At 58.1% G+C, this 15,105-nt stretch overlaps 5 protein-coding genes across 5 annotated transcripts; 3 read left to right on the top strand and 2 right to left on the bottom strand.

Moving 5' to 3' along the window:
- The first annotated feature begins 394 nt into the window (after window positions 1–394).
- QBC33DRAFT_255118 (uncharacterized protein) lies at window positions 395–2,495 on the top strand. The gene has a single exon (XM_060423042.1). It carries the CDS (start codon window positions 839–841, stop codon window positions 2,288–2,290), a length of 1,452 nt encoding a protein of 483 aa, XP_060279174.1. The 5' UTR covers window positions 395–838; the 3' UTR covers window positions 2,291–2,495.
- A 1,266-nt stretch (window positions 2,496–3,761) lies between these two features.
- On the top strand, window positions 3,762–6,059 carry QBC33DRAFT_255057 (isocitrate dehydrogenase NADP-dependent). The gene is made up of 3 exons (XM_060423041.1): window positions 3,762–4,476; window positions 4,688–5,224; window positions 5,311–6,059. Exons 1-3 carry the CDS (start codon window positions 4,050–4,052, stop codon window positions 5,733–5,735), a joined length of 1,389 nt encoding a protein of 462 aa, XP_060279173.1. The 5' UTR covers window positions 3,762–4,049; the 3' UTR covers window positions 5,736–6,059.
- Window positions 6,060–6,542: 483 nt separating this feature from the next.
- Window positions 6,543–8,139, bottom strand: QBC33DRAFT_460542 (IEC3 subunit of the Ino80 complex, chromatin re-modelling-domain-containing protein; the record flags this gene model as incomplete). Its single annotated transcript, XM_060424997.1, has 4 exons — window positions 6,543–6,988; window positions 7,151–7,352; window positions 7,419–7,839; window positions 7,916–8,139. The coding sequence occupies 4 exons, from the start codon at window positions 8,137–8,139 to the stop codon at window positions 6,543–6,545; spliced, it is 1,293 nt and encodes a 430-aa protein (XP_060279172.1).
- A 353-nt stretch (window positions 8,140–8,492) lies between these two features.
- On the top strand, window positions 8,493–8,942 carry QBC33DRAFT_255043 (uncharacterized protein). Its single transcript, XM_060423040.1, has one exon. It carries the CDS (start codon window positions 8,649–8,651, stop codon window positions 8,895–8,897), a length of 249 nt encoding a protein of 82 aa, XP_060279171.1. The 5' UTR covers window positions 8,493–8,648; the 3' UTR covers window positions 8,898–8,942.
- A 59-nt stretch (window positions 8,943–9,001) lies between these two features.
- Window positions 9,002–13,017, bottom strand: QBC33DRAFT_581440 (uncharacterized protein; the record flags this gene model as incomplete). The annotated part of the gene is made up of 5 exons (XM_060431267.1): window positions 9,002–10,690; window positions 10,750–12,099; window positions 12,130–12,193; window positions 12,278–12,372; window positions 12,586–13,017. The coding sequence occupies 5 exons, from the start codon at window positions 13,015–13,017 to the stop codon at window positions 9,002–9,004; spliced, it is 3,630 nt and encodes a 1,209-aa protein (XP_060279170.1).
- Between the last annotated feature and the right edge of the window lie 2,088 nt (window positions 13,018–15,105).

The following is a 15,105-nucleotide window of genomic DNA, read 5'->3' as shown; positions in this document are numbered from 1 at the left end:
TCGATGTGCCCTACCCACCTGTGTCCCCGACCCCCTGACCCGCCGCGATAATTAACCCCAGACGGAATGGCTCAGCATTTGTGGCTGTACACTATTGTTGAACGCCGCTCTCTCTTCCTCTCTCTCTTGGGAGACCGAGGGACCGGATTCCGTGTGCGCTTGAGACTCGCTAGGTCGCTTGTCACGACCGACGCAGCACAGAAGGACGGGAGAGATATGGGAGATGCCCCCTGATTCGGCCAATCCTGCAACATACGGTCGAGAGCCTGCTTTTGTGAGGGCATACTATCACTGGCCTTAATATCGCTGCCGCCAGACATGTGTACCCTTAACGAACACGTCGTTCGCCTCGCCTCACCTACGGTGTAGGAAGGAATGTGTCATTTTCGCCTCAATTTTCTCGCGGGATGCGTGGCAGATGGCTGTTGCATATTCATGTTTAGTCTCCTGGGCCATATATAGCGCTGGTACTCCCTCTCATTAACCGTTCAGATACACATCATCGACGATTCCAACTCCTTCCTCGTGTAACAGCCGAGGACAATCTACGAACTTACCTAACTTAAGTGTTCGAAATAAAACACAATAGTTGGGACTTGCACAGCCGACGCTCAGATGAAACCCTTCGCATAGTTGACAATTGCCACCCTATCTGTAGTCTGAAGAACCCAATCAGGCTACGAAACTTAGAACTCGTGAGTTCCTTGTTGGTTTACTCGTTCTGCTTTGGCAAGATGGCAGCGCGCTCTGAACACGCAGCTGCTTATACTGTATACACAGTAGAAACCTCACTCTCTCTCTCTCCTGGTTGTCATACCTACCTACCTCCCTATCCATCATGGACAACCGCAAGAGAGGACAACCCAACATCCCCGGCAACACCATGAGTCCTCTACCATCGGGTATACCAGCCATGAGCTTCAACAGGTTTGATGGCGTCGAGTTTGACGACATGGAGTTCGACTTCTATTCCCAGCCGACGATGATGGAAAGAACCGACTCGGGCACGACCACCCTATCCGGCGGGACGACCTTCAGCGAGGACAGCGGCTACGGGTCGCAACCGGCGTGCAGCAGCTACTACTACTACTCCCCGCAGAACGCGGGCTACTACGGCGACAACAACACCTACCACCAGTACGACGACCAGACGCAGCAGCAGCAGGAACAGTACGTCACCGGCACCGGGAGCCAGTACGAGGCGAGTCACGCCGCCCCGGGACCAGGCGGCCAGGCGCAGCAGTACACAACGACCCCGGAAGGCACGTACATCCAGTTCAAGGAGGAAGACTTCTTCGCCGCCGCCGCCGAGATTCACGCCAGTGGTGTCGCCCCTTTCTATGGCCAAGACCAGCCCGGCCAGAGCCAATATACCGCCGCCGCCGCAGCCCAGACACCCCCGACCATATCGGGAGGGTACCGGAGCGCCCGGTACGCCGGCACATCGCCTACCGCCGCGAGCCCGGCGGCCCAGGCCAATCCCAGTCCCAGCCCCGGGCGGGCCGACGGCAATTTGTCCTCCTTGGGCAGCACCAGGGCCGGCACAGCCGCCGCCGAAGCAGCAGCAGCAGCAGCAGCAGCAGCGAGCCAGGCTGGCAAGTTCCCGTGCCTGTTTGCCAACTGCCCGTCCAAGGCCTTCGGGCGTGCGGCGGACCTGGACCGGCACCTCAAGATGGTGCACTTCAAGGAGACGCACCGGGGCACGCCGTGCGACTACCGGCGGTGCGGGCGGCGGCGGCAGCCGTTCCACCGGCTGGACCACTTCCGGGACCACCTGCGCGAGTTCCACAAGGAGGACCTGCCGCGCCGCGGCCAGGCGGAGGACACCCAGTGGTGGGCGTCGCGGGCGGCCAGGGCCGTCTACGAGGGCTGGTGGAGGTGCAACCGGTGCCTCGGCCGCGTGGCCGTCGGCGAGGACGGCTATGTCTGCCCTGGGTGCGGGAGCCATTGCGAGGTGGAGAGGCAGAGGGTTAGGGGTCTGCCGGTCGGGTGCGATCATGGGGGCGAGTGCGGGGGGGCGGAATTCTACAGGCATGACCACCTCAGGGCACATCTTAGGGAGTGCCATGGCGAGGACCTGCCGCTGCTGGCTCAGAAGGAGCAGAATGACGCGGGGAGGGAGCTGGATTCGGAGGAGTGGTGGCGGAGCAGGACGATCTATCTGGGGTGGTGGAGGTGCAATCGGTGCATGGCTAGGGTCGAGGAGGAGCAGTCTGGGTGGGAATGCCCGGCGTGCTCGAATCCCTGCGAGGAGGAGAGGGTTGCTGCCAGGACGATTGTCGCCCAATGAGTTGAGGGGTGGGATGGGAATGGTGTGGTAAGGCAGATAAGGCGCTGAGGTTACCGATTTCCCGTTCGCTTTTCTTCGGCTTTGGCAGACACCCGCAACTGGCAAGGCTGTCGTCCCCAGGTTCAGGGACCGACGAGCGGAGCTGTCTTCTTTATGTTTCCACTTGGCCCCCAGTTTCGACCTAGCCTCTTGCGAGGCCCGATGCCCAAGTGGGTGTCGGGTTTAAGCTATGGGTGGGTTCCTGCAGTTTTACCCGTCATCGTCGTTCGTTCGTTCATCCATCCATTCATTTTCTTGAGACTACGACTGCGGCGCTTCAATCGGTCCAGCGGTTGGTTGCGGGGGGGAGTTTGGAGGACATCATGGCTGGGATTTGCGTCATCATAGACAGGATGGTGGGATCTCGACCTTCACGTTTCACAGCTGGGCAAACCTGAAGCTAGACAGCTCTGGTCTGCCCAAGCCAGTGTGTTTTCAGCCCGGCGAGGCTGTGTATCAACGTTTGTACGGAACATGAAATGAGCATTCATGGGGGTTTGCATGTTTAGAGGGGCGGCAGATACTCTCTGCAAATCAAGTGTGTCAAAGATATCCCGATATGGAAGGCGGGGGGAACTCCTGCAGCAACAAACGGAACAAGGGATCATATTGCCTACCTACCTAGCGTAGTACACTATCGTGACTATATACTCGGTAATTAGTTATTCCTATCTTGAACTATTTCGACTTCTCAAAGCCCCGATCATGATATTGCCTTGGTGCCTACGCCTTGTAAGCTCTTACCTGATCTACTAATAGCAGTTGAGAGTGAGGGTATTTTCAACCAACTCCGGGCTGGCACTATGGAGACCAGAGACGGCTTCCTCTTCTTCTCAAAAACACCCGCTTTGGCCTCTTCCCCCCTTAAATAAATAAATAAATAAATTTCCGCGGATCGACTTCCAGGTTATCAATCAAATTTTGCTTTGATCCGTTTATCCCCGCTGCGCCAATGCGCAACTTTCGCATGGCATGTGGGGCACCTGGTCTTGGTAGACCCCTCGTTTTTTCTGCTTGGTCCGACTCGGCCGGATCGGCTTTGATCCTGTTGTTGATGCACGCTCATACAACAGACGCAACTCACCTGCATATCGAAGCCCAGGAAGGTTCCAGGTTGCTACGGTGTCATCAGAGTGCAGTGTAGGTACGTAGGGTAACAGCCCCTTTCCCGTTATATACCTCTATCCAAGCCAGCCACACGGCGTTGCGGCTCTTCCTCGCCGTCTTCTCCTCTGAGCAGTTAAACGACTCATGTTTGACACTTGAGCAGTAAATCCAACAACGCTACTATCTATCCTGTGTCACGAAAACTCAAAACCCTGCTCAATTCCCCATTCTCTCAGTCTCCAACGTCTTCTTACCCCTCATCCAATCGCCCTGCATCCGAATGTCAGATTATCTGATCCTGCATCTGCCGTAACACCGCGCGAACGCTATCGTACTTCGCCAGCTACCGCACCTGGAGCCCGAGTTGCATTACTAGTTTCGTCTCGGCCTTTCTTGGGTTCGGTCAACTCCCGATCCCGAACTCGGACGCCACCCGAACGCCTCACTTGCTTCTTCTTGTATCCGGCGAAGAACCTCGGCATTCAGGGCCAAGAGCTGCCACTGTCTCACTCCGCCCCGGCTCTTGCGTGGGTCAGGCCCCTGCCATACTATAGCTACACTACCCTTTTCCCTTCCTTGAATATCTTGCCCTTTCTTTTCTCCTTCTCTCACCATGCCTCCCGCGATCGCAACGGCCCTCCGAGCCTCCCTTAGACAACCTACTCTCTCCCGAACCGCCTTCCGTACCAACGCCCCCTCCGTCCTATCTTTCTCCCGACCGACCCCGGTTATCATCTTCCGCGGCCGAACCATGGCGTCCACTTCGGGTCCGGCCAAGATCAAGGTCAAGAACCCCGTCGTCGAGCTAGACGGCGATGAGATGACCCGTGTCATCTGGAAGGATATCAAGGAAAAGTTCATCTTCCCCTACCTCGACGTCGACATCAAGTACTACGACTTGGGCCTCGAGTACCGCGATGAGACGAACGACCAGGTCACCCTCGATGCCGCCGAGGCGATCAAGAAGTACTCGGTCGGTGTCAAGTGTGCCACTATCACCCCCGACGAGGCGAGAGTGGAGGAGTTCAAGCTCAAGAAGAGTGAGTTCGTTCAACTACCCCGCATATCGTTGAAGATTGGGCGCGATTTTTTTAATTTTTTTTCCACCTCGCTCTGATTTTACCCTCGTCTGGACCAATAATATTGCTTACTGTCCGCCCTGTGTTTCCTTCAACTGTTGTTTTTCTTTCGTGTTCCGTGTCACTACTTGGTTGCTGGGAGTCAAATTTGCTAATACCCCACCTTCGTCAGTGTGGCTATCGCCCAATGGTACCATCCGTAACGCCCTTGGTGGCACGGTCTTCCGTGAGCCCATTGTCATTCCCCGCATCCCTCGTCTAGTCCCTGGATGGAAGAAGCCTATCATCATCGGCCGCCACGCTTTTGGCGACCAGTACCGGGCGAAGGACTTGGTCGCTCCTGGTCCCGGAAAGCTCTCCATGGTCTACACCCCCGATGGTGGCGAGCCCCAGGAGATCGAGGTCTACCAGTTCAAGAACGGCGGTGGTGTCGCCCAGACGCAGTACAACACTGACGAGAGCATTACCGGCTTCGCCCACGCGAGCTTCAAGCTGGCCCTAGACAAGGAACTGCCTCTGTACATGAGCACGAAGAACACTATTCTCAAGAAGTACGATGGCCGCTTCAAGGACATCTTCCAGGAGCTGTACGATACTCAGTACAAGGAGAAATTCGAGGCCAAGAAGATCTGGTACGAGCACCGCCTGATCGACGATATGGTTGCCCAGATGATCAAGAGCAGTGGAGGCTATATCATGGCCCTGAAGAGTAAGTTTACCTTCCCCGATCCCTTGAACCCTCACTACGCCCTAAGATGCGCACGTGGAGACTAACGAGTTCCGCGCAAAAAAAAGACTACGATGGTGACGTTCAGTCCGATATCGTCGCCCAGGGCTTCGGTTCCCTCGGCCTGATGACCTCTGTCCTCATCACCCCCGACGGCAAGACCTTCGAGAGCGAGGCCGCCCACGGCACCGTGACGCGCCACTACCGCGAGCACCAGAAGGGCCGCGAGACGTCGACCAACCCCATCGCCAGCATCTTCGCCTGGACCAGGGGACTGATCCAGCGCGGCAAGCTCGACGACACCCCCCAGGTTGTGGCGTTCGCCGAGAGCCTGGAGAAGGCCTGCATTGACACTGTGGACGTTGACGGAATCATGACCAAGGACCTCGCGCTTGCGTGCGGCAAGTCGGCGCGGGAGGACTACGTCACCACGACCGAGTATCTGGTCGCTGTGGAGCGGAGGATGAAGAAGATCCTCAAGGAGAAGCTGTGAGGGGTGGCATCATTAGACTAGACAGACGTGCATACGCTGGGAGCTTTCCTTGGTGTGATAAAGAGCAGACGCAAGATACCTTGGAGCGATAGATATTGGGGGGGATGATTGCAGTTTCTGCTAGAGCGGCGCTCTGTTCATATCATACGCGCCTCCCGCACATACGAAAGCATCTGTAGATAGAGCAGCATAGCATTCGTCCTTTGTAGGCAAAACATATCGTCTCATAAAGCAATACTCGTCTCTCGCCCATGACTGACTAAATAATATGGAAGGAGAAGAACAACCTGAGAACCCGCCCGCGCTGACGCACACCAAGTTTTGGCGCAGTAAACCCAGTATTTTCCCCAATAAGACTTGTCCTCCGACCCCTTCCCCATAGTGAGCAAAACGCCTTGGTTCATAATGTACTGTACAAAGATCTATCCACCTCAGACCAGACCCCCGGCGCCCCTTGGCGATAGCCCGTTCCCATGGAATGCCCGGGGTTTCCCGAACCAGGATGAGCAGCCGCTGCTGATCACACGTCTATGAGCCCTGTTTATAGCGACCACCTGTTGCGTTTTGGGATGGCGCGAATCTCGCGGGTTCGAAGCAGAGGTATCGCCCCGAATGTCCCGGTCGCAATCCCCTGCCCCGGATTCTCCTCAGCAGCCGCCAATCGTTTTTTCCCCTTGTATCCTCCTCCCTTTCCCTCCTTCCCTAGCGCTTCTCTTTTTCTTGGGCTTGGTTCTCGATCCCCCCCCTCGAAACGCTTCGTAGGGGTCGTAGGGGAGAGAGATCTTCGTCAAGGAGTACGCCGGACACCTAGACCTTGGCAATGATGGCATCTTTCTCCTCCCCACCATCTTTCTCCTCCCCCCTGTCCTTCTCCCCCCTCTCCCTCTCCCTCTCCTTGTCCTTCTCTGCCACGCCCCCAGACTTCCTAGACTTCTTAAGCGCCGGCCCCGACCCCGTGGCAGACGTGGGGGTGGCGTCCCCCTCGCTCTTACGCTTCTTCTTCGCCGGCCTGCTGCTGCCCCCCTTGGGCCTGTACCCGTGGTCGTCATCGCCGCCGCCGCCGCCGCTCGGAGCGACGCGCTTTCGCTTCCCCTTGGCCGTCCCCGGGACGGGCGTCGAGGGCTGCTGCTCCACGCCCGCCATCGACGCGTCGTCATCAAAGTCCATCGGCTCGCCCGCCGACGCAGTTGCCGCCGCCGCCGACGCCGCCGCGGCAGCAGCAGCAGCCACCGCGGCGGCGCGTCGCTGCGCCGCTGGTCCCGGCCGCTTAGCCCGTGCCGCAGAACCACCGCCACCGCCGCCGGCACCCCGGGCGGAACCACCGCGCTCGCCCGTGCCGCGCCCGCCGCGACCGCCGCCGCGCCCGGGTGTGCGACCGGATCCCTCGTGGGCGTGGTGGTGGTGGTGGTCGCGACCGCCGGGCCCGCCCCCCGCTGCGGCTGCGGCGGCGGCGGCGGCGGTGGTGGAGTCGTCGCCGCCGCCGTGGCCGTGGTCCCTGTCCGGGTGGGCGGCCTCGGCGTCCTGGAGGAAGGTCTTGGGCGCGTGCTTGCGCAGCCAGTTGTAGACGGAGGTGGGGTTGCGGAGGGCGAAGTCGCGGTTGGCCGAGTGGGCGGCGTCCTTGGCCGCCCCCGCGGCCGTGATGCCGTTGGCGTGGCCAGCGGCGTAGGTCGTGCTGGTGCCGACGTGGCCGCCGTGGGCGAGGGGCGCGAGGGTGGGGAGCAGAGGGGGTGGGTCGGCTGCGGTTGACTTTGAGGCGAGGTGGGTGTCAATTTCGTAGATGTAGTTGTCGATCTCGTCGGCCGTGAGGAAGGTCGGCGGGTGAGGCTGGCCCTGGAGCGGGTCGCCGGGCGAGTCACGACCGGCCTCGAGGTCGGCGAGGAGCTCGGGAAAGCGCTCTGCGGCGGAGGCGAAGGAGAAGTGTGGTACTTCCGCCAGGAGCTTCTTGTATGATTTGTCGGGTTGAGGCCCCGATGCTGGGCCGCCGGGGATGTCGATGCTGAGAGCTAGGTCTTCGTCAGAGGGCGGGTCAAGACTCAGGTCGATGCGTTTGTCCGTGGGGATTTGGGGCGAGTTGTTGACATCGAGTAGCAGGTCGAGGAGGCGGCTGGGGCAAGGCATATGTTAGCATAGGTCCCATAACATGATGATCCACTCAAGCCTTCGGTAGATTCGAGCCTTACTCTTTCTCGATGGCAAGGCGCCGAGCTGTTTCGAGAGCCTTTTGCTCTAGTTTGTGTAGATCTTCGCCCTCGTGCATCTTCTGGTCGAAGATGATGCGCATCTTGCGATACTTCTTCTTCCATGAACGGTATGTAGGCTTGGCGTCTGCCATCCTCAAGTCGCCGGCGCCATCATCTTCGGTCTTGACGTCGCGATCCAGGCGGGTTGGAGTATCAATCTCCATCTTGTAGGATTGCGGGAGATGGAGCACCCTTTTAATGGGATGCACAAGCTTAGGGCTCGGGCTTGTGGTTCATGATACAATTGATCGGTGTTTGGGTGTTGATTTAGAAATGGCCGAGGAGGGAGGTGAAGAGCATGATAAATCGCGGTTATTATGGGAAGTTTCCCTTGCAAAACTGTGTACGGATTACACCGTGCACCCCTGCAAGCTGAGGTAACTCTATTCGTACGCAGCGCCTCACACACTCAATAGCATCACGCTCCACCAGCGTGACCTGAGGCAGTGAAGGAGTTCGGCTCTAACTTAGCCCGGCGAATTTCAACGTCCCTCATTCCTGCTCCTTTGTTCCACACGGAGTCTCTGTGACGAGATAACACGGTCCCGTATCCCTTTCGTGACCAATAACAAGCCTACTGCTATGCCAGACGCGCATCCGTTCAGAGGAGGGAGTCATGCTCATTTAATCTTCTAAAAGTTTCTTGCTGGATTTCTACAGTGGTAGTTCATACATGGAGATGTGCCTCCTTCTACTCCTAGTCCCAAGGAAGGCGTTATCAACACCAGAGATTCATATTGCCAGGGTGAATTTGCCAGGCAGTCTAGATATTAAACCGAAGTGTTACATGCAGCATATACATCTCTCTGTCTATGTAACTGTGTATGTTTCTAAGAATACAGCCCGCCGCCGCCCATCCACCCAGCCATCCATCCATTCATCATATGCATATAAAGAGTACAAGCAGCCGTTTCAGTCATAGATGCCCATCCCCTATCTATTTTCCATCCCCCAGTGACCCAACCTCACCCCTGAACCACCCCCCCCCATAAGCATCAAGTATCGTAACACATCGGGTTCACATCATCAGAACCACTTCCAATTAACCCCCTCCTCCAACTTCTTCAACACCCCCACAGCATCAACATACAGCCTACTCCTTCCCCCCACACAATCCCTCTCCAGCCTCCTCCGCACCAACCCGACAACCCCACCAGCCTCCCTCCGCCCCCTCACCGCGGCGACCTCCTCGGGCCACCTTGCCCCCGCCACCAGGCGCAGCCACGCCAAGGTCCCCTCGTCGTCGGCCCCGCCGGCCCGGTCGCTAACCCCGGCGCTGCGCGCCCGGTGCCCAAACGCCCAGCACACGAGCGCGCACACGTACAGGGCCCAGTAGTCGCCGAGGTCAGGGAACCATGCCGGCGCGTCGTCTCCGTCTTCCTCCTCCTCCTCCTCCCCTTCCTCCTCATCATCATCATCGTCGTCGGCAGGGCACCGCGTCGCAAGGAACCCCAGTATCGCCCTCGCCGCATACATAGTCGCCCTAGCCGCGGCAGCGGCAGGGAGGGGCGATGAGCGGGCGGCGCGCTGCTGGTGCTCGGCCCAGGCCTTGAGGCGCTTCTGGTGCTCGGCGAAGGACGTGGCCGGCAGGACCTTCTGGCTGAAGATCCAGGTGTCGCCGCTGACGGCCAAGAGATCGTGCAGCGGCGTGTGGTGCAGGGCGAGGTAGGTGTTTGCGCGCGGGCAGGGCGCGAAGAGGCGCGCGAGGCGCTCCTCGGGGGCGGAGGTGCCCGGGGGCGGGGACGCGTGGGGGGAGCGGCGGGGCGCGGGGGCGGAGGCGGAGGGGTGGTTTTCGAGGTCCATATCGAAGTCTTCCACGGCGTCGTCGCCGAGCAGGGGGAAGTGAATGGGGGCGGGACCGGGACTGGGAGCAGGGCCGGCATCGGTGCCGGATGGCCGGCGCGGAAGACGCAGCGACTCGAGGGCTAGGATTGCCGCGCGATCGAACTCGGGACGGTCTAAAAGGCCTTCCGGTGTGAGGGAATTGGCGGGCGGTATAAAAGTTGGATTCCTAGCTCCTGGATCCCTTGAGAGAAGACCAGCCCACTCCTCGGCAGAGGACGCCTCCCACAGTGCGGCGCCGCGATCGATGAGGGGGATCGGCGGGGTCGCTCCAGTTCCAGACAGGTCGTATTCATGGGCCTTCCTTTGTTGTTGATAAACAGAGGTGTGAGTGTCGACGATGAAACAGGCTGTCAATAGGCGGCGGCGGGCCTCTGCGTCAAGCCACGCTTGCCAGCGGTCTCCGACGGAGCCATGCTGTTCGAGTGACATGACAGCCGGATCGAACATGCTCGGATTGTGGTAAAGGACCTGTGTGTAGGGAACTGCATGTGAGCGTGGCTGTTGCTGTACAACTAGTGATGGGGTTTGATAGTTGGCAGAGGGGAACAAGGTCGACCAAGAGGACGGCTCAGACCGGAATTCGAGGGAATTAGAAGAGGAAACGGCAACAGGAGGCATGGATGGCAAGTCGCCGGGAGGCCCTGGGGTCATGCAAGAACTAGAGGATGACGAAGAATCGGGAGACCAAGTACTTGGATCGCAAGGGAGAAGGCCATTGTCGGCTGACGAAAAGAAGTGCTGAGAACTCACCCTCGAATAGAGAGATTCAAACTGCTTCGAGGGTCTCGTTACTGCCTTCCGGCCGCGGAAGCGCGCGAAGAGCTCGCACAGGAGGATGGCCTGCATGACCTGGAGGTTCCATTGGGGTATCTGGACAGAGTTAGGAGCTGGAGGGGGGTTGAGAGATAGTGAGGCACCCATATGCTTACCCGCTTTGCCTCTTGCCAAGCATACTCGTGCAGCTGGTTGCCGTTAATGCGGTCCTGCTTGCTGTCGAGGTACTGAGTTGCCACAGCAGCCACAGCACAGCGCAGCGCATCTTCTCCGGCGACCTCGAACGAGCAGCGATGCACAATCGGCCAAGAGCGGTGTAACCGGCGCCAGTAAACCTTGATGTATCCAGGGATGGCCGCGCGTACGGCCCTGGGAAGGAGGCCCGGGTCTCCCGCCCCGGGGATTCCGCCTCCGGCTATCATGGGACCTAGATTCAAGGCCATCACACCCGTCTCACATCCCAGCCTCCCTTGACCCCCGTTGCCAAGGGCCTCTTCCAGGTCGCCGAGCATGTCGAACCCTCCACCGCTTCCCATGAAGGCCTGCTGTGCCTGCGCGTCGGCGATATCAATCACCATTTCCTTCTGGCGGCCCAGGCTGGCCATGGAGTTGATTCGGTCGGGGAGGGCCCTCATTGGCGTGACTAGGGTTTCGGTCGCGTGGGCAGGTGCGATGTGCGGGGAGGTCGCACCATGAATGGAGGTAACAGAGTGGTGCCGACTATGTGGACGTAAGGTGTTTGTCGAAGGGCTGACCATGGTGTGGCTGGCTGGTTCTGTCGTCGAGCCGAAGACAGACAAGGGCACGTCGAGCACTGCGCCAAAGGTCTCGTTCTGAGGCGCCGTAGAAAAATGGGAAGGTGCAGAGAAGGAGCTCATGAACGCGGGAGGTGCAGGGCCTGCAATTGTCTCCAAACTCGGTCCCGGACTTTGGGTCTCGCGGCGTACCGTGTTGGGATATGGCGACAGTAGTTGGGTAGACGGCCAGTCGGCCGTTGGTGACTGGTGTCGCGGTAGCCAGTAGCGATGGTTGCGTGAGATGTCAGATGCCGGCGTCGAGTAGGTGCTATCGGACGCAGATGAAGGCCAGGGTGAGGCGTCCGGGTAGCCTAGATCTGGAGGGCCATTTTCTGGCAGATTCAGACTTGGCGGCGACAGCCCCTGAGTGACGACGAAGATGGAGGGAGTGCTTCGGGATTGCTGGTATGGTTCCGCCAGGCTGGAGTAGGGAGAGGCCTCGAGAGTTGGAGTTGGGTTGATCACGGAGACCGATGGCGAGGACGAGTACTGGTAGTCGTGCGAACCTCGGGGTGGGTAGTTGTAGCTGTAATGTTCAGCAGTCCCACCTTGACGAGGAGACAGGGACGGGTTGCGTGGGTCCCCAGTGCTTCTCAATTGCTGAAAGCCCGGTGCATTTGTCGACGGCATCTCTGCCGCGGCCGTGCCCGAAGCCGAGGACCTCCCTGGCCCCTGCTGCATCACGGACGAAGGACCAGCAGCTTGCGGCTGTAAACCAAGGTTTGGCAGACTCTCCACGAGTGATAACCCTCCACCACCATCCTCGTCCCCGCTCTTCGCCGCCTTGTCACCTTCCTGCTCGCTGTTGAGCTGAGGTCAGCCTCACGGGAGAAAACAAGGGCGGAGCCGCACGACAAGGCCGATTAATGCAACAACAACAACTTACTGTCTCTGTAGGTGCCGTGTGAGAAGGTCGGGGCGATGAAAAACTCGGCCACAGCCTGGGTAGGAGCATAGATAGCCAGGGGACTGGTGGCTAAGCTGATGCCGTCTGAGGACCACAGTTCAGTAAGACGGCTCGCATTTTCTAACTAGCCTACAGACTACCTACCTGAGGTGCTCTGCCCTCGTAAAGGTCTGTTTAAGTCAGCATGTGGGCAGTCTCCGCCCATGGTCCGAGTCAGGTACGCGTACCTTTGGGGGTTTGCAGATGTCACAAGTATGGACTGGGACGCCCTTTCTTGCCCTGCTGACCCTGCCAGTGATAGGGGTGAGCTTGACGGGAATATCTGCCCCGGCAGGGTTTGGTACCGGCCTCATAGGGCTGATTGAGGGGTTCGCAGGCCCACCCCTGGATGAGGAGGAGGCAGCGGAGCCATAGCCAGCAGCCAGATCCATCGAGTCGGTACTAGTCGTGCTCCGCCGACGGGCTGAGGATCGAGGTGAGGATGCTGACGCGACAGCGGGTTTGGCGGCCGTGTTGGAGGATGTGGTATGCCGAGTGCCTGGCCTGAGACTCCTTTCGATGGCCTGACTAGAACTAGTGACATGACTTGAGTATGCCTGACTGGACGATGGATCTTGACGCGAGCTGGAGGGTACGGCAGCAGGATCCTTGTCCTTTTTATTCGAGGGGGCGTCAGGTTCGTCGTCATCGACGTCCATTATAAACTTGAGGCTGGCCATAGCTGTTGGAGGGGCACGACGACAAAGACAAAGTTAGTAATACACAGCCCTGTTCAAGTGCTTCAATAAAAAAAGAGTACCCTTTGGTGGGAAGTAAGTAAGCAGATAGGTCACATAGAGGCATGTACAGGAGTACACGCGCGGCTGCTGCACAAGATGAGGGCTCGATGATAGAGATTGGACGGAAGGAAGAGAGAGGAAGCCACAGCGAGCCGAGTACGCTTAGAGTGCAGTAACGAGGGTGACAAAAAGGTAGCGAACATTGTTGGGAAGGTAGAGGTAACGGCAACGGCAACGGTAGCGGTAGCGGTAGCGGTGGCGGTAGGTAAGAGGCGTTGCTATATTGAGACGGGCCTCTCCAGGGGCGGGCCCAGGGCCGAACGGTGCAGTTAATCGGGTCGAATGGGCGATTGAGTTGTCTTGCAGGGGCTTGGTTTAACCCCCTTTTTGGGAGAGGCTTGTTGTTCGGGTTCTTCAAGGCCAGCCCCCTGTCAGCTGGGGAACAGGGGTAGCAGCACGCACATGGGTCATTCCTTCCCGCTAGGTACCTCCTAAATGCAGGAGGTATTCCTTCGAAGGAAATATGCGTACATGCTATTGGGAAAACACCATCACCAACCATGCGCGCTCCTGGGACGGGTTCCCCGTGATCTGGTCTGTAGAGTATGTACATGTGGTGACAGACAGACCCATATGCGGCGGGATCCTAGCATGCAGGAGATCTATTAAAGGTACTCAGGTACTCACGAGTCCCGCCAGACTCCCGCAGTTTTTGGCCCAATGCCAGCAGCCAAAAGCTCCGGTTGGCTTTGACGTAGATCCGTACATGATAGGTAGGTACATAATACATAATACATCCATGGCACGGAATACAGAGTGAGCTTATAGGGACGGCGGACTACCGGATTTTCCCACTCAGGCGATGAGGTCTTCCAGGTTCCTCTCGAGATCCGGCCGGGAATGCCATAATTAGCATGGCGGGGTGATGCGACCTTTATTCTCAAGGAGAGGGGAAAATAGCAAGTACACCACCAAATGAGAAATTAACAAATTGAATCAAAAAGGAAACAAGAAGATCCAAGGAGATTTGAAAAGGGGGGAAAGAAGTTAGGCAGCAGCATGAGAAGCTCATTTCGCTGCCCTTGTTTTCAGGCAATCCTTCGTCTGATGGTTTGCGACCCGCTCACCTACATGTCAGAGAGGCGCAGTTCGAGAAAGTGGTAAGCATACGGTAATAAGGGAAGGTGGCTCAGGGGCGGTAACATCACTAGTGTTACACTGCATTGCCCTGATTAGTGGACTACCTAGTTTACCTATGCGTACATACGAAGTCCGCAGTAGTCGCTCTCTGACGGACTGGGTGAGATGGCATGGCTGCGAAGGAGGGGACATGTGCGAAAGCATGACGCAGCTTGGCATCGGCCAACCGACGGACATGGCCGCAGGCGGCAGGGAGAAAAGCGCTGACGATCTTCGAGAAGCTCGTGTAAGAGTGGGAGTGGGAGCGAGAGTGAGAGTGAGAAAGTGTGTGCTTGAGCGCGCGTATTCGGGTGTCGAGCATCGATGTGGTTGTTGAGAGCACTACGTGTAAGCGCTTGGGCCAAGGATCAAGGATTGAGCCTGCCTTGCCCAAAGGCGAGAGCGGGAGAGAATTGGCTTCTTTCCCGCGCGTCTTCCATGCCACCATAGGGATACCGGTGCTACCGGTGCTACCGGTGCTACGCTACACCACGTGTACGCAGTGATAACCTATATGTGGGTAGGTATAGCGCATGGAAGGTAGGTAACCCGCAAGCACGGTCAGCAGAAGAGAGGTATTCCGTCCACCGCGTCCCGTGCCCAGGCAGCAGCATAACCAACCTCTCCATCAATGGGGACACGACAGAGCCAAGGACCCAGGACAGAGGCAGTGGGGATTAGGGAGGTAACATATAACCTCAGGCCGTCCGTCGTTCACAAGGTTACATCCGTGGATCCGGGGCCTGAAGTTGAATATTGTACGGACTATTAGTTCTCAGGCTCACCACAGGAGACGCTGGGTGCGTCCCATTGGGTTTAGGGTATTCCGACTATTTTCGTTCCGCCGTG

The sequence above is a fragment of the Phialemonium atrogriseum genome (genome assembly GCF_030411735.1).
Source record: "Phialemonium atrogriseum strain 8032-3 unplaced genomic scaffold QBC33scaffold_36, whole genome shotgun sequence".
NCBI classification, from domain to species: domain Eukaryota; kingdom Fungi; phylum Ascomycota; class Sordariomycetes; order Cephalothecales; family Cephalothecaceae; genus Phialemonium; species Phialemonium atrogriseum.
Note: the sequence above shows the minus strand (reverse complement) of the source record. Positions and strands in the feature narration are given on the sequence as shown.

Coding starts and splice junctions, on each gene's coding strand:
- QBC33DRAFT_255118 (XM_060423042.1), top strand. CDS start 839: ATGGACAACCGCAAGAGAGGACAACCCAACATCCCCGGCAACACCATG.
- QBC33DRAFT_255057 (XM_060423041.1), top strand. CDS start 4,050: ATGCCTCCCGCGATCGCAACGGCCCTCCGAGCCTCCCTTAGACAACCT. Junction 4,477..4,687: donor GGAGTTCAAGCTCAAGAAGA/GTGAGTTCGTTC, acceptor CACCTTCGTCAG/TGTGGCTATCGCCCAATGGT. Junction 5,225..5,310: donor CTATATCATGGCCCTGAAGA/GTAAGTTTACCT, acceptor CGCAAAAAAAAG/ACTACGATGGTGACGTTCAG.
- QBC33DRAFT_255043 (XM_060423040.1), top strand. CDS start 8,649: ATGGAGATGTGCCTCCTTCTACTCCTAGTCCCAAGGAAGGCGTTATCA.